The sequence below is a fragment of the Typopeltis vanoorti genome, chromosome 10 (assembly GCF_054136105.1).
Source record: "Typopeltis vanoorti isolate ZY-2024b chromosome 10, IOZ_Tvanoo_1.0, whole genome shotgun sequence".
NCBI lineage: Eukaryota > Metazoa > Arthropoda > Arachnida > Uropygi > Thelyphonidae > Typopeltis > Typopeltis vanoorti.
This window is the reverse complement of record NC_143558.1, coordinates 103273809-103300587: the sequence shown is the minus strand read 5'-3', so window position 1 is coordinate 103300587 and position 26779 is coordinate 103273809. Positions and strand designations below refer to the sequence as shown.

Below are 26779 nucleotides of genomic sequence, written 5' to 3'. Positions count from 1 at the left end.
TTACATAATCCAAATTCCTACACTGCAAACCAAATGTGAAACTTTTTCAACTACTTCAAGCCTTCTGTAAATAGGACAGTGGTCTTGCATAGGTGATGAAATTCATCTTCCACCTAAAGACAATCCCAAACATCATGCCCATGGTGGGATTTGCACCCAAAGTTTATACAAAACACAGTGCTGAAGTTGATAAGTACTGTCCTAGGTAACCACTTCAACTAACAGTGGTTAACACATATGTTAACCACTGTTAGCTGAAGGACAGATATTAGCTTCCTTGACTAGCCATGCTGCCATTTAACAACATTCACTTCTGTTTTGTAGAATTGTGTCCAAACTAACAAATAAATTTGAAGGAAATCCATAGCAAGCATGTTGTGAAATAGTGTGTTAGGTATTGTTCTACACATTGTTTGTTACTTTTTAGAGCAGTGCTTCCCAAACTTCTGGATGTCAGGTTGCAAAAATTAAAATATTTCACAGCCCCCCCCCCTCGAAAAAAATCATAATAGAGAGATATATTATTATAATATTTATTGTATTTATATTCAATACTAAACATACACCACGAATATTGCAAAAATCGAATGCATATATTACATTTTTTGCCTCTTACCGTTTGGTTCTGAAGACGATGCGGGCTGTTCTGGTAAAATATGAAATACTGTCCTTTTTTTTTTTGAGTCTGTTTCTGCTTCTTCTGATTGTTCGCAGGAATTTTTTTTTATTTTTTATCAGCCACTTATCCATCTCAGGGTTAAATTTTTTAATGTAGAATAGATCAAATAATATCACCACTTACCGATACTGGCACACCACAGACTGATAACATGAAATTAGTGAATATTACCTGAATAAGGGAATCCCCGGACCAGGAACATTTTTCTCTTTTGTGACTTTTCTCCCTTTACGGTAATTAAGCCTAATGCGAAACAGACAGCAAAGGCAGGTTATTAAAATGTGCATATGATTGGTGTGGTATTAACAAAAGATCGCACAACCGAAAGATAAAAGCATAGCTGACAATTGAGTTGAAATGCTAACTCTCTTCAACCGAATTCCATATGTGAAACTGCCATAACATTCATTATATATATATATATATATTACTTAGTTTTAACACTTTTACGAATTTTAACACGTTCGGTTGAATTTTATTGCTGCTTTGGGAAATCGAACTCACACACATCTAATTGATAACAATAGTTTTTAGTTAGATACTATGTTTGCCCATGCAACTTATGGTTTTGTTTCAGTCTATACAGCATAGTTTCTGTATGAGGGGACATGTGATTCATTAATTAGTGTGTTTTTATTCCAGTTGTCTCTAATTGCACTATTTGTTGAGAAATATATTACACAGACTCCTCATACCTTATTCACTGGCATAATAAAAGTACTCATTTTTATTGCCTCTGCAGTATAGTGGCTGTTAGGGAGGGCGTGTTGTTTATCACTGCAAGCGAGTTACTATCTCCCTACATGAACTTGTTTAAGCTTTTTTTTCATGTGTGAAGTATATGTGAAACTTTCATTGGTAGCAGAAAACTAGCTCGGATGACAGTGATAATATAAAACGAGTTTTGATATGTATATAAAGTCGGTATCAACAGCCCCTGATTACGAATGCGTGATGAAGGGGACAGGAAGATTTGGAGCTTCCCTGGAGAGCATTCGAAGTAAATACAATTAACCAATGCTTTGAAATGAAACATATGAATAAGCAATATTTACTAATATTCATTAAGCGTCGAAATACGCAGGAAGCAAAATTTGTGAACCAACACCAATGTGTGAATTTTTCCATTAAAATATAAAAAATAACAAAAAAGAAATAATAAAAGTTAAATATGTTTCTTTTAAAATAAAAAAATCTACTTAATCTTAAAACATTTTAAATTTGTTTTCATTATTTCACGGCCCCTCTCAACAAAACCTACAACCCCCAAGGGGACCACGGCCCACAGTTTGGGAAGAGCTGTTTTAGAGCACTAACAAAATATAAAGGAATTTCTTAATTAAAAATTTACAGATATTTAATATATGCATACACCCTTTTTCAAAATTTATTAATCCCCATTTTAATCAGACTTCATACTGGTGGTAAACAATATGACTGCAAGATTTAAAGGACAGGAACACGTTAAATGACTGTAGTTGTAAAAAATACTGAAAATGGAGTCAGTGTGTGGTTTAGAATCTGCTATATTAGTCATTGTTCAGTTTGTTCAATTGAAACACAATTAGTTCACATCCAAGATCAACTGTGATTAACCCAATAACACACAACAGTATACTGTTTACCACCTGTCTGGAATTGAACCCATGTTTATATTAACTTTCTTTTTAAAATTATTCAAGGAATCAACTGCTGAAATTTGCATATTCATCCTAAGATTGTGTGTGTGTACAGTATGTCATGTCACCTTTCCTGTAAGTGCTTGATAAAAGCTATACAAGTTAACAAAGAGAATATATGTTGCAAGTGTTACTGCAGCAGTCCATTATCACCCATCACTATTGGCACATTCAAAAATGCATTCTAGAATACTCAAAGGTTCCATTAAAGCTAAGAAAAATGTGATATGTCTTTTTTCTTTGTATCTGTTTTGTTCTGTAACACTAGTATAAAAATCCAATTAATATGACTAGCAATCTTCTTGTTTTAATCCTTAAATTAAAGAGAATATATCATCTTGTATGACCAAAATAAAATGGAAATTTCTTAGAATTTTTTACATTAGAATAACCTGACTTTATTAAGTGTTTATTATTATAGTCAACTCTGACTATAGTAACTCTCCTAAGTATTTGCTTTTATGAGAGTTGACTGTGGTAATTAATTTTTTTTTTTACCTAGACCTAATTATTATTATTTTATTTATTTTTTCACTCTTCCCATTAGGCGTAATGAAATCTACAATGGCCACCAAGGTGGTGTTTATATCTTTGGGGAAGGGAGAGGATTAATTGAACATAACAATATATATGGTAAGTAATTGAATGCTTTTGTGTGTTTGAAATAGCAAATCATATAGTGATATTTGTTGATTCCTCTTCTTGATACTTATGCCAACATTTTGGAGAAAATATTTAAGTGAGCATGCATATTTTGATTATATATCATTATTCTGATGTTTATTTATTTATTTATATGCATAATTTGTAATATTATTGAAGTTTTATATAATACTTAGTCTTTACAAACCCTGGCATAATGTCCAAAGAGCTTATGGTTATCAGGACTTATTATCAGAACTGCAAAGGTTCAGATGTCACTTAGCTCTCTGTATTATACTCTGCAAGATTAGAATTTCTGTTTGACAGCTTACATTACACATAGTTGATTTATCATTAAATGCCTTATTCTGTTGATCTTGTTATTGTGTTTCCTTGTAGTTTCTTTCGGAATCCCTTGCTTCATAGTTGTGACTGTACAGTGAGGAATACCATATCTGACTATACAGCCACAGATCTGTGCTACATTTGTGGTAATATAATGCAGTGGAAATGGATACTCTCCACATATTTTTCGCCTTATAAGACATCACATTTTTCATGTCGAATTTTTTGGGGAAAAAAATTCTTTGCAGTATTATGCATCAAATTTTTCATGCAGATATTAATTTTTTAAAAAAATTTTAATTCATGTATTATCCGTTTAGTAGATAAAAAAAAAGCAATTGAATCATTAAACAATAAATAATCATCAAAACATTAAAAAAATGTAAAATAATAATAATATATATATATAATATAAACAAAATAATTTTTATAAATTTCATTAATCATCATCAAATTCCTGCCATGTACCCTCAAGGGGTGTACAGGATATGATAGTACTACATGAAAAAAATTACATCATTACTAACTCCTATCTACAATTTTCCTCCAAATCAGTCTGTTACTTGTCAAGACTCCAACATTATCAGATCTTATATTTCTATCATCTAAGGCACTTTGTACCATATCAATCCACCTATATTATCTTGGTCTTCCTCTGGATCGTTTTCCTGCCACCCCGGCAGAGAACACTTGTTTTGCTAATCTTTCCTTGTCCATTCTGTTTAAGTGACCATATCACCTGAGATTAGCTCTGCTAACGCATTCCTGGATGCTGACAATGTCAAGTTCTTTCCTAATATCCTCATTTTTAATATGATATTGCCATTGATGCCTCTTAATCTGTTCTCAGGACTCTCATATCTGCAGTCTCTAGTCTTTGGTCAAGTGTTTTACTTCTGACCCAGCTCTCAGATCCATAAGTTAAAACTGGTTTGAACACTGTCTTGTATACAGCTAATTTAGTGTTCTGACTAATTTCTCTCTTATTCCATATGAATTTATTAAATTGACTTCCCACCATACCAGCTTTGCTGATTCTGTTGTCTATTTCTATATTTAATTTACCATCTTCACTAAAAATCGTGCCTAAGTAGCTGAAATGTTTTTCTTGTTCCACAGGTTCTCCATTCACAACACAGTCGACATTTTCAACGATTCTCTCTATTTTCATTGTCTTTGTCTTGTTATTGCTGTTACAATAGATATATACTATATCTATTGTAACAGTTATTCAATTTAATCAGGGAATCTTGCAGACTTGTAGCAGATACATTTAGAAGTATAACATCGTACGCATAAAGCAAACAGCTGACATTAATGTCTTTAATTTTGATATGATGTTGATATGATCTGGTATTTATCTAATTCCTCAGCTAGCTCCATTTCTTTGCCATTCAGGCTTCTTATGTTGATAGTACCAATCTTTAAATCTGGTGATGTTGAGTTTGGGTGTGTTTTCAGGTTTGTTCCAGTAGCTGACTTTTCGCTGTTCTCCCTGGTTCCCTGGTGAAAACAAAGGGGGGGGGGCCTTGTTTAACCGGGCGACGTCCCAGCTGGCATGAAATTTTGTCATGTTGTACCATCATTTTTTATTTTGGTTTAATCCTTAAGAATACAGTTTGGTCGGCTAAATCCCAAATTGCCAGCTCATCCTCGTTCGTTCAGTATCCAAGTAGATACCCAACAGGGTGCACCACGAGAAGGTGAGGATTGCACATTAGGTCAGAAGCCCTGGTCGGTTCTCCGCATTCCTTTAAAAGCTATGTTGTAAAAATCCTTAAATAATTTAAAAGTCGTGTTACCAACTTATAAGCATATCTACAAGAATTCCATTAAGATAATAATTTTTTAAAAAATGCAACTTCAGAACTGTGTTTCCTATGCAGGGGGTCCTTGAGTTACGTCAGAGATCTGTTCCTACGGACCGATGTAAGGTGATTTTCGATGCAAGTCGGAATTACCATAGCCTAAGTTACTTACCTAACCTAAACACTCTAAAGTCATACGTATATATCAAGAAACAGAACTAGGCCATAGGAAAATGAAAGGGAGGACATAATTATGTATAGTACAGAAAAATGACAAAAATGAAACTGTAATAAAAAAACAAACATAAAAATGAGAACAATCCCAAAATGACAAATGAAACTGTACATTCTGTACAGGTGATTTAAAAAAAAAAAAAACAATTCTTTAACTTTATCCTTGATAATAGTCCCGACTGTGGTACGATTGCATTTATGAACGCACGGCCGATGTTTGTTGGTGTTTCTCCCTTTTCTGCCCTTTTAATAATGTCTAATTTCACTTCTAATGTAATTGCTTTCCTTTTCTTCGACACACTGCCATCGAAAGAGTCTGTCTTACATTTCGGAGCCATATTGAAGGGAAAAAAGTCACAAAAAAACACAAACACAAAAGTCAGAGAGCGGATCTAAACAAAGCACGCGGTACCCAAAGAGTGTATGCTGGGACCCAAGCGACGCCACCTCTCCCAAACAAACACCGCATAATGGCGTATTCTTCCACCGCACTCACAAACAAGTTCGCCTGCGACGTTTGAATTTTACGTCGCGCTGCTTCAAGTCGATAGTAAATTTTTAAATTATTTGTGGGATTACCGTCGAAACGACGCAGGTCGAGGACCCCCTCTATTTTCAATACTGTTGCTGATATGGTCTTACATCAGTTTCTATTATGCATTACTTATAAGATTTATGTAAAATATAGTAAAAGTAACAAAGGTACTCACTTTAGTGAGTAAGGGGCATGGCAAACCCGAGGTACCTGATGCTGGACCATGCCTTACTTCATGTAATATACATCTGCTATATTATCTGTAGACTGGTCCCTCCCCTTCTTTCTTTGTTTCTTTTTCCTCTTCGTGCTCCTTTCCCCCAATGCTATTAGAGTATTCGAGGGCTATGGGTGAATCTTTCCTATCTTGCTAAGTCATTTTGTCTTATGCAGCCACCAAAGGAGGCAAGCTAGCCCCAATAGGCGCCAGTCCCAAACCCGGATAAATGGCGAGGGTTGACGTCAGGAAGGGCATCTGGTCGTAGAACTTCACTACCAGCTCTAGCTATGATCTAATGAGTCAAAGAGAAAGTGATATAAAGGCTAGGGCGTACCCCTTAAGCGATGCGCAGCCACATCGCATTACAGCTGCGAAAAGTGGACGAGGGCTACCGCATCAAGGGTGGGTGTGGTTAAAGAAGCGAACCCACCAGGTGGAGAGGATGTTACGAGTAGGTACATTGAATGTTGGAAGCATGACTGGAAGGGAAGAGAGGTGGCAGACATGATGAGGAAGAGAGAGTTGGACATTTTATGTGTGCAGGAGACAAGGTGGAAAGGCGAAAAAGCGAAAGAACTGGGAGATGGATATAAATTATTCTACTCTGGAGCGAATAAAGAGAGAAGAAATGGTCAGAATTGTGGTGTGTGGCAGAATGAAGGGCGAAGTACTGGAAGTGGGTAGAAGGAACGACAGGATCATGCGAATGAAATTCGCATAATCCTGTCGTTCATGCGAATTTCTCGATGGTCTTGGAGAAGAGCAAGTGTATATGCCCCGCAAGTTGGCTGTACAGCAGAGGAGAAAGATGAGTTCTGAAATGTGTTAGATGAAGAAATGAGGGAACTGGAAGAAAACGAGATAACGATTGTCAGAGGAGACTTTGAACGGACACATAGGAAGACAGAATAGAGACTGTGAAAGGGTGCATGGTGGCCATGGAATGGGAATGATGAACCAGAAAGGAGAGTGGATTGTGAACTTTGCAGTAGCGTTTGATCTGGCAATTGTGAACTCATTTTTCTACAAGAGGGAAGAACATTTGATAACATTTAGAAGTGGTAATGACAGTTCACAAATTGACTATATTTTGACTAGAAGAAAACATCTTAAGGTTGTGACAAATTGTAAAGTAATTCCAACAGATCAAGTGGCACAGCAACACCGACTGCTGTGCGCAGACTTTAAAATAAGATTGAAGATAAAAACCTCTGGAAGCCATGGGATGAAGACAATTATGTGGTTTCTCTTAAAAGAAGAGAGAGTGAGGAATCGTTTTAGGGAGAGGGTGTTAGAGAGGATTTCGGATGAGCCAGAAAGTGTACAAGATTGGTGGAAACATAATTCAAAAGTAATCCTGAGCTGTGCAATCGAGGTGCATGGTGAGATATCTGGAAAGATTAGAGAGCAGAAGGAGGGTTGGTGGTGGAATAATAATGTACAAGTGGCAGTGACAGCTAAGAGGAAGGCAAAGCAGAAGTGGGATGAGTCAAGAGGACAGAGTGATGTACAGAGAGAGAAAGCAAGAAGCTAAGAGAGTTGTGGCGAAGGCCATGACGTATCAAGATCTGTATGATCAATTAGAAGCAAAGGAAGGACAGAGAAAAATTTACCAACTAGCAAAATGTGGAAATAAAGCAGCAAAAGACATCTTACATGTGAGGCAGAGCAAAGACACTGAAGGGAGAGTATTATGGATGAATATGGACATTAGAAACAGATGGAGAATATACTTTGAGGGACTTTTGAATGAGGAAAATGCAAGGACACTCACAGAGATGATGGGCATCCTTCTGAGGGGATGATGCAGAACATCAGTAGAGTGGAAGTGAAAAAGGCCATGAAGAGGATGATGAATGGAAAATCAGTGGGCCCAGACAGGATTCCAGTGGAGGCGTGGAAGACACTGGGGGAAGAGGAAATTGACCTGCTGTGAGACCTGTTCATGAAAGTTTTCCAACAGGAAAATATACCCGAGGAATGGAGGGAAAGTACTCTTGTCCTCATCTAGAAGGGTAAAGGGGATGCACAAGAACTGTAAGAATTACTGAGGAATAAAGTTGATGTCCCACACAATGAAAATCCTAGAAAGGGTTCTTAATGGAAGACTGATTCAGGAGGTGGAGATTGCAAAGGAGCAATTTGGCTTCATGCCTGGTCGATCGACGATAGATGTTATATTTGGGTTACGGCAGATGATGGGAAAAGTTTTGAGAGAAACAACGGGAGCTACATCTGGTGTTTATTGATCTGGAGAAAGCATACGATAGAGTGCAAGGCAAGAAATCTGGAGGTGTCTGAGGGAGAAGAAGGTTCCAGAGAAATATGTCAGGTTGGTGCGGGAAATGTGAAGACAAGTGTTTTGGACTTCTCTGGGACAGACAGAAAGTTTTCAAGTAATAGTTGGCTTGCATCAAGGATCAGCAGCATTAAGTCCATTTCTGTTTAATATTGTGATGGAGGTGGTGACAGAGGAGGCAGGAGAAGACGTGCCTTGGACGATGTATGCAGATGACATCTTGCTCTGTGCAAATTCAAGAGAAGAAGTGGCAGCTAAACTGGAATGATGGAGGAAAGTACTGGAAGAAAGAGGTATGAGACTGAGCAGAAGTAAGACAGAGTATATGTGTTGCAAAGTGGACGGCGTCCAGGAGACAGATCTGGAGCTGGAAGGAAATGTCATCAGGAAGGTGAGGGACTTTAGTTCAACAGTGGAAGAAGATGGAGGAGCTGAGAAGGAAGTGGGATGCAGGATACAAGCTGGTTGGAGGAACTGGAGGGAGATGGTTAGAGTGTTATGTGATAAGAGGGTGCCAATCAATCTGAAAGGCAAAATCTTTAGGACAGTAGTGAGGCCAGCTATGACGTATGCTATAGAAACTGTGGCCCTGAGGAAAAATAACATCAGCAGGATGGAAGTAGTAGAGATGAGAATGCTTAGGTGGATGTGCGGTGTGACCAGAAAGGATCATCTGAGAAATGACTATGTAAGGGGAACAGTGAAAGTTACAAACTTAGAAACGAGGATACAGGAGGCAAGGTTGAGATGGTTTGGTCATGTGGTGAGGAGGGAGGACGAATATGTGGGAAGAAAGGTCATGCAGATGGATGTGCAATGAAGGAGAAAGCTTGGGCGGCCAAAGAATAGATGGAGGGAGCTGGTAGAAGAGGACTTGAGGATGAAGAACTTGGATGTGGTGACAACCCAAGACAGGAGGATGTGGAGGAGACTCATCATCAACAGTGACCCTACTTAAGTGGGACAAGCTTCAGAAAAAGAAGAAGATAGTAAAAGTAACAAAGCATAATTATATATATAATTATGCAGTATATAAATTTTATATATGTTTTTAAGGAAACTGATATTGATGAGAGCTTTAATATCACTTTTTTACTCACTGTATAGATTCTTATTCTGTGAAATAATTCTTCAACAGTATTTTGAAATTAAACAAATTAAATCACTCCTGTAATTAAGTGCGGTATAAAAATAAACAATAAATAGGCAAAATTATGAACCTGGACTGTGAAAATCTTAAAACATCAATTAAGTTAATAGAACAAAATCTTTCATTCCTTTCCTTCAGTGTCAGTGTTCACCATTTATTATGGAAAAACATATAGTGACTTCTACCATATTTGAGTAAATTAAAATAGAAAATTAAACTTAAATAATTGACTGAATTTGTCATATAATTAAGTTAAATTTTCATATTTTGTATGAAAGGCTGAAATACATTTCATATCAAGGCAGCTCTGAAGTATACATACATAATACAAACATACATACTGATGAGATAGGCCTGCAACATTTCACTGCTTTGGGAGCATCATATTCTTCCAATTTATACCAGCTGCAAACACGACTTGTTGCGTGGCACAATACACCTTGCCCATGGGAGTGTATGCAGCTGGTATAAATTGGAAGAATATGATGCTCCCAAATCAGTGAAATGTTGCAGGCCTATCTGTTTGACAAATTGTGCCACCCCAGGTCAACAATTCTGTGATATCATAGTGAGGTGGGAGCACAGGGAGTCAGTGCTACCCACAGCGGACAACCCACCACACTTGCCGAACGTGATCATAGAGTGCTGTGGATGATAATATGTAAACACTGCCATTCGTTAGCCTTAAATCATCAGTTCCAGTCAATGTGTTGGAACATGAATCTGAACAAAAACATTCAGAACCGAGGCTCGTAACTTGGTAGGACCGTAATATTCAAGCTCCACATTACCCAAACCGACATACATTGTCACCCTCAGTGGTACAAAGAGCGTGTACAGTGGGATCTGGAAGCCTTGGAAAGCTGTGTTGTGGAGTAATTAATCACACTTATTGAAAATCACTCTTACTGAAATTTGTAACCCCAGCTATGAAATTCGGAGGTGGCAGTGTGATGATATGGTCCTGTTTTTCCTCTTTTGGCCTCAGTTATCTCTTTTGAGGCCAATGCTATGAACACTGAACTCCTAATGTATAGGAACATTCTGGGCAATGTATTGCTTCCTACTTTGTGGCATTTCTACGAAAATGACAACTGTCTCTTTCAGCAAGACAGTGCACCATATGAAAATGCTGCTGCTGTAACTCCATGGATTGTGGACTTGGACATCATCAGATTTGACAGGCCACAGAGCCCTGATCTCACTCCTGTTGAACATCTGTGGAATAAACTAGAGCATCAGGTGAGGTCATAATCCTGGATCTCATTACATGCCCAGGAAGAATGGTCCAAATTTCCCATTGATCATTGTCGTGCACTTGTGGAAAGTATACCCTGAAGGATTGCTACAGTCATTGCAGCAAAAATAGGTCCTACAGCTTATTAAGGTGGATGTCATGGCTGTTTGTTCCTCACACTGTTGTGTCCATTGACTTCTTTCCAAGCAGTGTATATAAAGGAACACTCCTGCAACATAAAAGAAGCTGCAGTAGTTATTTGCTCACAAGACACCCTGAACAGAAACCAAGGGATGATCCTTTGTGATATCTGGAAATCACCCATAAGATCTCTCAATACATAGAGTTTAACTTCGCAGCCTGCTTAATAGGACGCACCTGCTTAACAATGACTGACCAAGTGCTAGCATCCATGCTCCACATGTTTGTGTAACGGATCCTATAAATTTGATAATTTTTCATCTTTCAGTTATGTATTGATTCATAACCTAAGCTAGTTTTGTTTTAAGCTGTAATATGTATATTTAGCTAATCCAGAAGGAACAACCAGTTAATGTGGTGAAACTAGTAGGTCAATAGTTATAACAAATTTCCAACCATTTAAAACCCAATTTTTCTGTCATCTTAAAAAATTACTTATTTAGTTAATCATTGTTCCTAGCCTAACTTATGTTGGAAATATATTGCTACAGTTGCTACAGCCAGGGAGTATTATTTTTATTATTTACAGCAACTTCATGTATTCCGGAGACTCACTGCTGAGACCCAAATAAAGCAACCATCATACACACAAATCCTATCATACCTCTCCTTGAATCCATTCACTGCCAGGAAACTCACAACTAATTCTGGCAATTAGTTGTGAGTATTTGTCATTATTGAAGAATTTCATTTGCATCATTTTCATAAAACCCCTTTAATATCTTAAAAGTTTCTATAATGTCCCCTCTTTTCTGCCTATCAACTAAACTTTGCAACCCACAAACCTTAATTTCTGTGTGAAATACTCTCTATCCACATAGAGAGTATTTCACACAGAACTGTCACCATCTTGGTCACGTCTCTGAATCTTTTCGATCACCTCCTAGTCCCCAAGAAACCCAGGTGACTAAATTTGTGCACAGTAGTGAAGTTGTAGCCAAATCATTTCATATATAAATAATAACTTCTTTATTATCATAAATTTAGTTTAATCCTTTATCCAAGTGTATGCAAACTAAGTGCGCCTAAAGTATCTTCAGTACTGAGGCAACTCGTAGTAAAGGTAGACCAAGTTCTCATCACTCCTTGTCTCAGTATCTCCCATAATGAATAGCACATCGCCTTGCGGACATGTATAATGCTATGCATTAAGGGAAGGGCCACTATTGGGTAGTGACCAGTGGCCCTTCCCTTAATGCATAGCATTATACATGTCCACAAGGAGATGTGCTATGCATTATGATAGATACTGAGACAAGGAGTGATGAGAGCTTGGTCCACCTTTATTACGAGTTGCCTCAGTACTGAAGATATTTCAGGCGCAAACTTTGTTTGCTTACACTTGGATAAAAGATTAAACTTAATTTATTATAGTCTAACCAAGTGGAAAGTAAACTTCCAATAACTTCTTTATTTTTACTTGTTAGCATGTTTTTCAACATCCAAGTAATTCGTTGAACTATTTTACCAACTTTTGCAATATGCTCTCTGAACTTTAACTCTTTGTCCACCATTATCCCCAAGTTCCTAGCGTCATCAATTTCCTGCAAACCAGTACCATTGATATGATACACATATACAACCTTTTCAGCCCGAAGTGCATAATGTTATATTTTGCAACATTAAATTGACAATAATTATCCTTTGCTCCACAATGCCAAGTGATTTAAATCATTCTGCAAGATATCTACATTGCCTTTATCAACTATTGCTCTCCCCAGTTTTGCATCATCAGCTGAATATCCAACTGAGTATCCCTCTTAAATCTTTCCCTGTGTCATTGATATACAAATTAAAGAGTAGTGGTCCTTGTACCGAATCCTGAGGTACTCCACTAGTCACTTTCATTCTTCTAGATTCCATTCCACCATATACTACTCTCTGATGTTTGTCTGTCAGCCATCCCTCTATCCATGCTACTAGCCTCATATCTATTTCCATCCTCTCCAGTTTTTGTAATAGTTTTCCATGTGGTATTTTGTCAAATTCTTGGCAGAGTTGAGCAGTATCGTGGTTTAGCCATTACTTTTATCCAAATCTGCTGTCACTTTGTTATAAAATGTGAATAAGTTACTAAGACAGGACCTACCCTTTACAGATCCATGCTGCCCAATATAGAGTATCGCATCCCTGTCCACTGTTAGATCTTGAATGAGGACTGACTCTTTCAACAAAAGAATCATTCATTCAAGATTTAACAAGAAACACAATTCTGAGCTGGAAATACTTGTACCATTAGTTAAGAAAGCAAAATATAAAAGAAAACCTGTCAGAATTATCTTAGAAAGAAGTAAAGTAGAGGAGAAAAAATGTATGTCTAAGTAGAATTATATTGTTTAAAGTTATCGATGTCAAAATTATACTCTTTGTAAGAATGTTTGTCTAAGTGCAAACAAAGGTCTGAAGGTTACTAACTAGCTGCCTATGATGATGTAATCCTGAAGCGAAAGCGTTTGTGGAAGGTGAGCTGAACTCGCATTCGGCGAAAAGAGCACTCTTCAAGGAGCAGTAATATGACACAATCACGTAGGGGTGAATAGGAGAATGCAATGAGAAATCTTCCAATATGGAAAGTGGGTGCTACAAAGAAGAATAAAAAGCAAGTATACGCGGGCTTTGACCTCCGTTTTTTCTGTTCCTGTTTCTTGTGTGGACAAGCAGAATGCTGACCAATCGACAGCGCCGGAAGTAATCTCCTTCCCAGTTGCTAGCTGAAGGAGTCGAGCATGCTATATGTGAGCTGACGGCAGACATTAACTAGGGCCATCGGTAAGAGTTTACCAATGCTAGACTGTGGAAAATTCCTCTCTGAAGGATGGCCAAGATGATGACAGCGATCTGCTAGATGAGCGTTTGACTGGCAAAGTGCAAGGAATGGCGATTTGTGTCAATCAGCGTAACTTCCATGTAGACGTGACTCGATAAAGCAGAAAGACGCCTGACTACAAAGGACGGATGAAAGATGCGCGATATCCTCTCAGGACACTGGTAATGTACAGAAATTTTCTTATTCATGTAACAATTAGTATTGGAGCAAAGAGAGAAGAACAGATTTCTAATTGAAAGGAAAGAGCACTTTTAAGTGACTTTTGTGCTCAGAAACGTGTTAATCATATTGGACTAGTAGTCTGAAAGCGTGAGAGTATGCAACTCTCAGTTGAATGTGAATTGATCTTTGTTAGCGAGCTTTACTTTGAATTTTGAACTAGTGTTTATGATGAATGTGTACTTATTTAACCTAGAGATGTAAATTGAGTACTTGATAATTAGAATGTTCCTTATTGCTTAGCTAGTGAATTAAAATTTTGATATGATACACCTTTGATGTGTGGAAGTTTATTTGTATGCAATTTGATATTTAATAAACATATTTTTTCTATGTAAGTCTGAGCATGAGACTGATTTTACCACTCGCTAAAGTTCGAACCTGTGAATAAGGGGAAATTAAAGAAAGTTTAGAAAGTTTTTAGGCCAAGACTGCAAATGTTTAAATTTCTATAGGCTCTTAATACTTTAACAAGATTAGGTAATACTTGAACTCTGGGAAGATTTCTTTGTACAACAATTCTTCTGTACTAGGACTATCTAGGCGCAGCTATATCAAACAAATTTTGTCAGAGTTCCGAAAGGAGAAGCGGCCCCAGAGAAATAGGTTAGAGATTTCAAGCTTGGTAAGCGACAGGGATTAGGATAGAGAAATAAACAAAAAACCAACGATGTAGCACCACACACACACTGTTGTATTTTACTTTCCACCAACCTTTCCAATACTTTACAACTACTCCCAATATGTTAATTGGTCTGTAGTTTGCTACCTCTGTCTTGGAGTCACCTTTATGTAATAGTACTCTCTTATCCTCTTTCCACTCCCTTGGAACCTTGTCAGAGCTGAGACTTAGATTGAACAACTTCATCAGAGGCAATGCCAATTCTCTTTCATTCACGTAGTACACAGGCTGATATGCCATTCAGTCCCATTGCTATGTTCACGTTCATATTTTTTAATATGCTGAACACCTCCTGTTCATCTACATCAATGTTGATATGCATCTCTGTAATATCAGCAACTGTAAAAATCACCACCTGGATGATACACCTTTGTAAAATGATCACTCAAGCAACTCGACTATTTTTTTTTGGTTCAGTTACCTTGCTGCCATGAGCATTGTTTAAAGTCATTCTACCATAGACATTTTTCCTCTTGCTTTATATAAATGGTGATGAATAGGAAATGTTTAGGAAAATTAGCTTGGCAAGTGCAAAGTGAGTAATCATTATGGGGGACCTCAAGTATATCGATATATATTGGGCAAAGGTGATGGCATGCAGCAATAAGAGAATTGAATTTTTCGATTTCTTGACTAACAGCTGTCTTAGGTAGCATGTAGTAATTGAACATGAGGATCAAGAATTTTGAATTTGGTAATAGTATCACAGCATCTACTTGTGGCTGAGATATCACACTTGCTCCCAGTTGATGACAGTAACAATGTAGTCCCGAATTGCAAGTTGAATGAGCATGTAGAGATATCAAGACAGAAGGAATTTATGAGAAATTTTAAGGTGGGGGGAACTATCATTCACTTAGAAACCAGCTTGCAGCAATACAGTGGATGAAAGAGTTTGAAGGATGACAGGGCAGTAGTGCGTGGGAGATACTTAAGAAGAAATTGCTGACAGCAGTGGTAGATTGTATACAATTACAATGAATAAGATAAAGCAACAAATAAATAAATAGTAAACTAACAAGATTAATAAAAATGGAATTGCAGAAGAAAAATAGATTATAGAAGACATATAAAGAGAGTGCATTTGCATGAGGTATATTATATAGGGCTCATGCTAGAAGAGGAACTAGTATTGTAAGATTAGAATTTTACAGGAGAGTTCCCAAGGAGTTTTTCACTATGTGGCCATAATGAGGAAGAATGATATTGGATGGATTACCTTTGTAGATGGAAATCACATGACCAAGGCAGGTGACATAGTTGATCTATTTAATGAACACTTTATAAAGGTTGTTTGAAAAGTTTGGTAAAAAAAAATAAGTTAAACACATTTTTTTTGGAAAAAATTACCTTTATTTCTCAACATAATCTCCATCGAGGTCTACACATTTGGTCCAGAGTTTCCAATTTTTTCATCCCATCTAAAAAATAGGATCTTTCAAATTGTGCAAAATAGTCATTTACAGCCTTGATGACATTCTCATTTGAAGAAAATTTTTTCCCACCGAGCCAATTTTTAAGTTTGGGAACCAGAAGAAGTCACACGGGGTCAAGTCTGGAGAATACGGTGGATATGGAACCAATTCGAACCTCAATTCGTGTAATTTTGCCAATGTGTCGACCAGTTCATTGTTTTGATGAAAGAGCACTTTTTTTGTGCATCAATCTTGGCTTTCTTCAGTTCTTGTTTTAAACAACCCAACAATGATGCATAATTGACTCCTGTTATTGTCTTACCCTTTTCCAAATAGTTTATCATGATAATTCCTTGGAATTCCAAAAAAATCCCAGCTGACAAAACAGTCTTTGCTTTTTCTGGTGCTCTTTCACTGGACATTGTCCACTGTTTTGACTGCTGCTTGGACTCAGGTGTGTAGTGGTGGATTCAAGTTTCGTCTACAGTCACGAATCAATGCAAAAAATCCTGCAAGTTGCAATTAAACATAGCCAAACACTGTGCTGAAATGTGTTTTTGATCGACAGTCAACAATCACGGCACCCATCGCGCACACAGCTTTTTCGTGTGCAATTTTTTGTGTAAGATATTATACACCCATTCAGTTGAGATGCCTATAATCTCGTGCACTTTCACTCGGCGATCTGCCATAACGATACCATGGATTTTGTCAATCATTTCCTTCATAGTGACCTCAGTTGGGCATCCAGAGCACACTTCATCTTCGATGGACTTATGACCACATTTAAAATCATTTATCCAAAAATAAATAGTCTTTAATGGTGGTGCAGAGTCCCCATGAACTGCATCTAACTCGGCTTTGATCTGCACGGCCGTCCACTTCTTCAAATAAAAGTATTTTATCACTGCACGAAACTCGTTTTACTCCATTTTTATGAAAAATGCAAACACGGTCATTTGAAATGTTTGCCAAATGAGAACTATGCGTCGCACGTGGCTAAAATTTTGCCAGGGGTCATGAAAAAGAATATTCATGCCAATGATATGAATGAATGGTGTTGCCGTCTGTTGGAAACTTACCAAACTTTTCAAACAACTCTAGTATTAGAGTGTTTCATCCTTGTAATGCTTTTTTCCTAGAAGAATAAGTGGTGAAGCTTTAGTATGTATTCCAAATATTGAGTACACTAAATGTCAAGGCAGGTGGACTAGATGGAATTTTGCCACGTGTTTTGAGGGAATGTGCCATGGAACTGGCTGTGTAATGAACGTCTTTGCAATGGGACAGGTTCTTGGAGAACTGGAAGGAGTCTTTCTTGTGTAGTTAAGATTTTGGAGAAATTGGTACGGCCACATATACTGAATTAGGCAGATAAGGGCAATATCATTTATCAGACTAGCATGCATTTGTTAGTCAAATGCATGCTAGTCTGCATAAAGGGAGCTCTTGTTTTAGTAATCTTATAAACCTTTTACAATAGAATAACAAGAGCAGTTGATGAGAGTAAGGCATACACTGTAATTTTTTGTCAAATGCTTTTCAAAGGTATTTGACAGTGTGCTACATCGCAGGTTGATTTTTAAGTTGTAATATATAAGTTTGGATATCAGATTAGTGGGTTGGCTCTCTGATAGATATCATAGAGTTGTATACAAGGGAGCAGTATCAAGGATTAGGAAAGTCACAAGTGGTAGAGAGTGGTACGAACATGGAATGCATTGCCTTCCATGTGCAGACAGTGCACGAGTTTTAAGGAGTGGTACAATAGACTGTGTTGGTCTCCCATGATAAGTGTGACTCCATGGAGGTCAGGGAAAAAAAATATATAAAATTAATAAATGATTGCATCACTAGCTAAATACTTAAGATGCGGTGGGATCTTTAATTAGAATTTTGTTACTTTCATTGTCTGGAAGAACTGTATTATATACAGTTATCACTGAGTACTAATGTCAGAACATTTTTCCATTTTTGGACTGTAGTTTTGAGAGCCTTATGTTAGATAATGATAAGTGTAAATTCTTTAATTTTCCATTAAAAAAAAAAATGGAAGACCAAAATATAATTTTCACTGCCCCAGTAAATCAAGTAATTTTGCTATGCAGGTGACACATGGACTTAACACTGGCATTGGTGATTTTAATCATGCATTAATCTTCTTGCCTTTTACTTATTAAGTAATAGTCATTAAATAACATAACTTAATATCACAAATGAATCCACAGGAGTTACATTGTATGTGCTTTCTTGACTGTTTAAGGAAGTAAGAAATTCTAATATTTAGTTTTGTCTGTCCATATTATTTCTTGGCTTCAGCTGGATAACAGATGAATTTGCTATGAGGGCTTTCTCTCTCTCTCTCACCCTCCCCCCCAAAGTACTGCAACGCCTCAAATAGTGCAGTTAATGTGTTTCGCAGATATCAAGTACTCTCTGAAACCCATTGAGCAGAGCATAGCATATAATACACATACCAGCCACTGAATTAGAAACCTTTATGCAGATGTATAAACATCACTTTAGCAACATACATGCAAAATATTTGGTCATGTATGTGACCACATGTTCTAGGCAACTATTTAAGAATGCTGCTGGTCAGCAATCATCAGTAGTGTTGATCACAATGAGAAAAACAAAGGATCTTTTGAAATTCGATAAAGGACTTATTGTGGGTGCCCATCTGCCTGGAGCCATGATTTTCAAAACAGCGTTGACTGGTTTCTCAAAAGGTGAAATATCCTGAGTGTTTAATCAGTGGAAGAATAACCTACATTGCTTGTCTAAGAGGCATAACTGTAATCCTAAGACATTCTGTTAGGAACAAGATCGCTGTCATCTGAGAAGGTTTGTACAGACTAAGAGAACTTCCTTTGTGCAACAGTTGACCGAATCATTTGATGGAGACTGTTCTTGACCCATATCTCACCAAACTATGTGCTAGGAATTGAAGAGAAGCAGTATTAGTTGGCGCATGCCGATATGTAAAATAAAAGTTTCTAATTCAGTGGCCAGTATGTGTATAAAGTGTTTCATTTTAATGCATTCCAAACATCTGGAATGCATTAAAATTGGTGGTGGTGGGGGGGGAACTGATTGGATGGATCTTTAATAGATGTTATATAATGTATTGAACAGTTTATATTCTTTATACTAATTCTGCTTCTTAACATATGGTTCATATGATGATTCATTCATTCTATAGTCAAGTACAATTTTAGTAAATGGTGGACTATTTCCTAACACTGTAATTTTAAGTCTTTGCTTTTGTTTACCTATACATATTTCTTATGTTCACCTCCTTTACATTTCCTTTTCTCACTCATAATTGCATATAAAGAGGTAATTATAATAAATTTAGTTTAATCCTTTATCCAAGTGTCTGGGAGCCAGGCCCAGAGGTGGAGAATTGCAGCTCCTATACCAGAGGTATAGGAGTTGCCAAATGGTGTGCCACGTTTGGCAACTCCTATAGGTAAAGATGACCTGCCATTGCTTCTGCCTGGTATCTCCACCTCTGGGCCTGGCTCCCACTGAAGAGACCTCAATAAAGGTCGAAACTAGTCTTGGTAGTGGCCCTTCCCTTAATGCATAACATTATACATATCCGTAAGGAGATGTGTTTTGCATTATGGGAAATACTGAGATAGGAGTGATGTTAGCTTGCTCCACCTTTGCTGCAAGTTGCCCGCTGTTGTACTACCTTACCCCAGTCCTGAAGATATTTTCAGGCGCAAACTTTGTTTGCTCACACTTGGATAAAGGATTAAACTAAATTTATTATAGTCTAACTGCTGCCAGATACCTCATTGTACTAAATATGAACAAGAACATCCAAGAACATTTTTTGGAATGCTTAGAACAGAACCTTCAAGGATATTTTTGAGTGCTTAGAAACTAATTGTGCCTTAATTTTATAACATACTGCTGCTGTAGTGCATTGGATAACTATTAATGTAACATGTAATCAATATAATTGCCATGCTGATTAAATTACAATTACTTTACAGTAATGCATTTTACACTAATTATAAACATTATACTGACGTTGTTTGAAACCACACAATGTGAGGTATTGTTGTATATGTTTTTTAGTGCTCCCCCACATGAGAGATCACAAAGCCTATAACAAATCATTTCTATGTCTGTGGATTGGAGTCAAGAGAAAAGTAAGCTGTTGATATTCTTTTTGAAGGGATGGAGGTTGTCTTTGGTTAATACATTGTGGGAAAAGCTGTTCCACAGAACCAATGTAGAATGGTTTAAAGATGAATGGCAGTAGCAGGTTCAGTGAGTCATCCGTTCAATAAATAGATGTCAGGAAGCTGTTACTTGAGTATTATAAGTTTAACAGAAATGAAAACATGGTGGATGCTGTTTGTGTTGAACAGCTCCTATGAAACTACTGTATCTTTAGAAGAGACACATAATGCATAAACTAATGAACAGTAAGACAGTGACCAGAGAAAGAGAGACTGGGGGGGGGGGGGCACTTAGCGAAGCTGCCCTCTTCTGAACAACATTTTAAATTTTTAGAAAGATCTTGGTTGCACCACCAAATCACTCCATCCACTCGTAAACTAGCATTTAGTTTCTGCTACCTGTCTTCTGCAAATGTTACCATGGCCATTGTTCATCTAAACTGGCAACAATAATTTCTCTACCCCTCTGTTAAATCCATTGAAACACATGCAGCAATTAACCAACGTCCCTTCACAGTTCAACTCTAAACCTGCAGAAGGGATATCCACAGTTCTTCAAACTAAATGTGAACAAGTTCCTTCTCACCCATTCATGATACTAGCATACTATAAGTTACTAAAATTCTCACATATGGGATCATAAAGAAAAAAAAAAGCTAGCATTGCATCAAGGCAGATCTTTCCACATTCTTGTTTCAAGTCTTTGGATACTACAAACTTAGCCGATACCAGTCCATCACACTTAGCAGCTGCTCTACAACTTCCATACATTTCTCTTAATGAAAACTGATGATCGACTTGCTCACATTCGTTTATCCTTCTCCTCATTGAACCCCCTGACTCTGCTAATATGAATAGGCTAGGGTGACCAGATACCCCATTTTTAATGGGATTATCCCCCTTTTCAACCACTGATCCAAATGTCCCTTTTTTTAAAAAAAAAAAAAAATTAAAAAAAAGCATCCCATTTTCTTATTTTTTCTTCTTTTTTGTAAACTCTAACCCACCTATGCAATTTGTTGCAAATCAGTAAAGAGGTTTACCCTGTTTCGAGTAGAGGATACTATATTCCATTCAGTGTATTCCATACACTGAATGGAATATAGTGCCATAATGGAATTTGGTGTATGACTTTCTTCTTCTGGCCTGGTCAGCCGAGTGGTTAATGTGTCCGCTCTCCAGCCAAAAGGCTGCGGATTTGAATCCCTCAGTGGGCATGGATGTTTGTGGTTGTCTGTGGAAATACCAGTATTAGTAGTGGGCAGTAGATGGCATTAGTATAGTTAGATTGAATAGTGGAGACAGAGAGCTGTAGAGTAGTGCCCTCCCTCAATGAGTCTTTGAACTCCCTGGAGGTGTCATGTAATAATAATAATAGTAATAAATAGTTTCCAATTACTCATGCTACACACAAAAGTTGATTCTTGCAAATAAGTGTAGCACGGCTGACACAATAGACACGTGCAAATGAATTCTATTATTTTCTCTGGTGTTTTTCAAAGTAGTAATATGTTAGTGGTGTAAATTCTGTAACATTATTTGAAGGATTTAGTAATTAATTATGAATTCAGTTTGCTGAAAATATGTTGTGAGATGCCCAAGCAAAAGTGTAGTTTCATGGACACATTGAAACAAGAATTCCCTTTTCTAACTGAAAGTTATATTATTAACAGTAAAATTCAGCTGTATACTGTTTGTACAGCTGAATTTTCTATTGAACATGCTGACTGTTCAGATATTACACAGCACACTGCTAAAAAGAAGCAGTTTCAGTAAAAAATGTGAGCAATTTAACTAACTTTATGTCTGTAACTAACCTCTTTTGAAACAATTTTAAACCTGGTTTTACTCCATTTCCCAAGTAAGCAAACAGACAAACAAGTTAAGTTTGCGCCTGCAAGTGATGCAAGTCTAGCTGATCCTATAGGTAGTGCAAGACCAAGGCAACTCGTGGTAAAGGTGGCATAAGCTCTGATCACTAATCTTAATATTTACCCTTAATGCCAAAACACATCTCCAAGAAGGGGATGTATGATGTTTTGTATTAAAGGCAAGGGGGCCACTACCCAGACCGGTTTCGACCTTTATTGAGGTAGAATGGGAGTTCATGTCTCTCATCATTGGCCTTTGGAGAATAAAGGATGCTGAAGGTTAGCAGACAGTAAGAGAGGAGTATGGTGTAAGATAGAGTAGGATAGTAGGAGGTAAAAGAGGCCTCAGTCAACCTGTTTAGCCGTATTAGGCTAATTGTTCTGTAACACATGATCTCCATTTATCTGTTGAGAAAAAAAAAGGTTAAACATAGACTTTTGTCTAGGGTTCGCATATGATTTTATCCAAATTAATAATTTGCTTAGAGGATCTTTTTGTGTTACTAAATATAATATCCTTATTTGTATTCCGGGTAATTAAATTTTACTGCTGTTATTGAGAAACTGAGGACTTATGGTCCGAGCTAAATATATGAATTGATCATACAGGTCGAACTTAAGGTCCGGAGAGGAAAAAAAAAAAAAAAAAAAAAAAAGATTTTTTTTTTTTTTTTTTTTTTTTTTGAATACATTTAAAATATAAATTTTATTATTTAAATTTAAAAAAATTCAAATAATAAAATAACAGGGCTTAAGGTCCGGTGAGTTGAAATGAATAGGGACTTATAGACCTGGTACCATTGGGACTTAGAATGGGGTAGAGACTGGCCCAGGAGATGCCGCTCGTGAGGAGCGGCACCGCCTCGCTGTAAGCCTTCGCAGCCCGGGTTCTCAGCTCTACCCCCCTTATTTGGAGTAAAAGAAACCGTGCCAGCGAAAGCTTTGTGGCTAGGGAAGACAGAGTGGTTATTCTTTTTGCTAGAGGTGTGTGGGGGGGGGGTTGGTGGGTTCTAAAGAGATACAGGGCTTGATGCGTCCCTGTATAAGAAAGCATATTGTCGGTGGTTTGCAGTATTGATTCACAAATTTAAAATCTCCTAGTAAGTGCCTTTCTTGTGCAAGAAATTTGGGTAGGTAGAAAAAGAAACCTTTCCTTATTCTTGCATACATTAAATTTGCGTCTCGTACCTGGGATTTTTTCCGTACCTTCCAAATGTGAAATGGTCCACCGTTTCCATGTCCCGGCAGACATCGCAGAAGGGGTCGCACGGGCTAGATACATACCGGGATTTCACCTGTTTCACCGGGAGCCGCCCGTAGGCTATTCTCCAGGCTAGATCTCGATGAAAAGGCTGTCCCCAGCTGTTTTTGATATTTCTGAAGAGAATTTCATTATTTGTCCTGAGATTGGGTGTATCCCGCCTGGAAAGTTGGAAGAAATCCCAGTATACTGCTTTGGGTTTGTGTGTGAGGATTGCTATTCCTCTGTCTCTGAGTGTTGTGATCGATTTAACTAATGTACGGTACCACTTGGGCACCCCCCCCCCTTGAGCGGGGTCCAGCATAGCCCGTGATCCCAAAGAGGGGGAGGAAAAGTCCTATAAAGTATCTAATTAGCAGGCCAGAAATGTGGTTGGAGTTTAAGGCCTTCCGTATGGTTTTGAACGTGTTTGCTTGTAGCAAGCTTTTGTGATCGGGCAGAGCGTAACCCCCTTCTTCCTGTTTGAGTTGTAGGTATTCTTTCTTTACTTCGTGTTTTCTCCCATTCCAGAAGAAATCAATGAGTTCTTTTGATAATTTATTTTCTTGTGACAGTGTGATGCCTGTGATGTTGACAGTGTGCATCAGCATTGGGGTGACGATTGTTCTTATTACTGTCGCTCTGCCATAAAAGGAGAAAAAGGTTGGTTTGAACAGCCTTATCCTGTCCCTGCTTGTCTCCTGCAATTTTTGGATTGGTAGTGCTAGGGTGTCTGAAAAAGGCATGCCTAGTATTGTTAGGAGCTGTGTCTGTAGTGTTAAACTGCAGGGAAGTCCAGTGCTATGGAAATTTCCAAAACTTTTGATTTTAGTTTTTTGTGCGTTAACGCGAAGACCATTGACTATGCTGAACTTTTGCAGCATGTGCAGATAGATATAGATGGACTCAGAATCTCTGAGTGTGGCCACTACATCGTCCGCATATGCTACTATTTTGCATTGTCTGGAGACTTGGGGCAGTGGAATACCATTAATTGCGGGGGTGTTATCAATTCTTTTGATTAGGGGTTCTAATACTAGGGAGAAGAGGAGCGGGCTTAGCGGGCAGCCTTGCCTAACCTCTCTCTTTATGCGGACTGGTTCCGTCAGAAACCCATTAATAGATAGTTGGGCCGTGGCTTCCGCGTACATGTTTTTAATTGTACGCCAAAGTCTCGGGCCCATGCCTGTTTTTTGGAGGATGTTCTGCAAGTACCTGTGGTTGACGCTGTCGAATGCTTTCTCCAGGTCGGTGGAGAGAAGTGCCAGGGGGTATTTTTTTTCCTTAGCCAGTCTGATCAAGTCTCTTAACAAGAAGAGATTGAGTTCCATAGATCTACCGGGGATCCCATAGACCTGTGAGCTTGTTATTATATTTTCGATACCGCCCTTAAGGCATGTGCAGATAATTTTTGCAAAGATCTTATAGTCTAAATTGGTTAAGGAGATTGGACGCCAGTTATTCGACAAAGTCCGATCTCGGTCTTTCTTGGGGATAAATATGGTATAGCTCTTAACGAATTCCTCGGGGATGTTTCCCAAAGTGAGGAATTCGTTAAAGATGTTTATTAATGCTGCCACTGCAAATTCCCAGATAGATCTATAGAATTCTATCCCCAGTCTGTCTGGCCCTGGGGTCTTCTTTGTTTTCATCGTTTTGCACGTAGCCTTTATTTCGGCTGCAGTTATCGGCCTGTCATGCAGTGCACCAAGATGATCGGGAAAACGTGTTGCGTTCCACTCACTGAAGTCATCTGTGCCCTGCTGGTCAGAGAAGATGCCGATATACTGCTGATGAAAGTGACGGAGTATTTCGTGGGTTGAGTGTAGAATCTGGCACTTCTCTTCGATCTGGTAGATTGTTTTCTCGTCATTAGCCGCCACCCGTTGTTGGTTGTAAAATGCGGCGGAAGGTGTTTCCAAATTTCTGAGATAGAGTCTCGTTCGAAAATCGAGGTCCTCGACTCTACTCTGCCGCTCTTGCTGCAGCTCTATTTCTACTTGCCTGATATGATGTCCACAGGGAACTCCGCTTCGTTCGTTTGTCCGGTACCAGCCAAGTTCCCTGTAGAGATCCCTCAGCCGTTTGCGTTGTTGGTAGGCCCTTTCGCGCCCACATTTTTGGAACAGTTCCCTAGCCTGCCACTTGAAGCTCAGCCAGTTTTCCCAGTCCCAGTTGGTGTTTGTCCATCTGTCACAGAGGTTCTGTAGCTGGTCGCTAAAAAGACTGGGAAAGGTGGGAGGAAGCCTCCAAGGACCTCTGGGAGTGTGATTTTGAGTATGACCATTTTGTGGTCGGTTGTCATGTTGTGCACTGAGGTGTGACATATCCTCTGAACATATTGTTCCAAGTTTTAGGACACGTACACCCTGTCTAGTCTTGTCGCTATCTGGCTGCGGCACCACGTAGTTTCTACTTTGGAGGGGTTATTCTGCCTCCAGATATTGACGAGATCAAAATTTATACAGCATCGTTTTAAAGCGTCAATGCCGCCAGTTCCGGTGTTTGCATTCCCACCGATTTTGTCTAGACGTGTGTCTTCCACACAGTTCCAGTCTCCTGCGACTATTAGGTGTTCTGCTTCCAGGAGATAGTTTTCAAGGGCAGAGAAGAGACCAATTCTGTGGTATGGATTGTTTGGGGCGTAAACTGCAGCAAGTCGGATGGTACGGCCACCGTACTTCCAGTCCACCGTTACTAGGTGTCCTGTGTCATCTTTTTGGACGTTGAAGAATCCCCCCGCGATTGGGGGGCAAATTAGTATCCCCACCCCTCGCGAGTGAGCGTCTCCGAAGCACCAGTAGCTGGTGACAGGATAGCTTCTTGAGAAGTTCTCCACGTCCCAGTGCTTATAGAAATGGGTTTCTTGTATCAGGAGGATATTGATTTTGTGTGTTAACATTAGCCTCCAGACAGCGCTTTGTGCAAAGGGGTTGCGTAGTCCGTTAGTGTTTAAGATTGCGATTTTAACTTCCATGTTGGTGTTAGTATGGGGGGGGGGGGCGTTATCTGTTGGTTGTTCTATGCAGGCCAGTTCTGGTTCCTTGTCGGTGCTGGTTGCACATTTAGCACCCGAGTCAATGGCGAGCCTGTTTGGGGAGTCCCTCTCCCCTTTGTCTTCAGAGTCCATTTCGTGGACTTCTGGTTCTGCCGGTTGATCATTTACTGGGGGTAGGCTCTCTAGCATTGTTACGTCATTGTCGAGGGGCTTTGTGCCTATTGTTTGACGTCGACCTGTAGTGTGGGTATACTCTGTCTCGTCCTCCGGTGACATCAGACTGCTTTGTTTCGCTT

At 38.5% G+C, this 26779-nt stretch overlaps 1 protein-coding gene across 2 annotated transcripts in view; it reads left to right on the top strand.

Moving 5' to 3' along the window:
• Positions 1-26779, top strand: part of FBXO11 (F-box protein 11) — a 412771-nt gene that overhangs the window by 276489 nt on the left and 109503 nt on the right. For both annotated transcript variants that reach the window (XM_090399679.1, XM_090399680.1), the window contains exon 12: positions 2906-2991. In XM_090399679.1, the coding sequence (XP_090255805.1) occupies positions 2906-2991 (86 nt within the window). The remainder of the gene's footprint in view (positions 1-2905; positions 2992-26779) is intronic.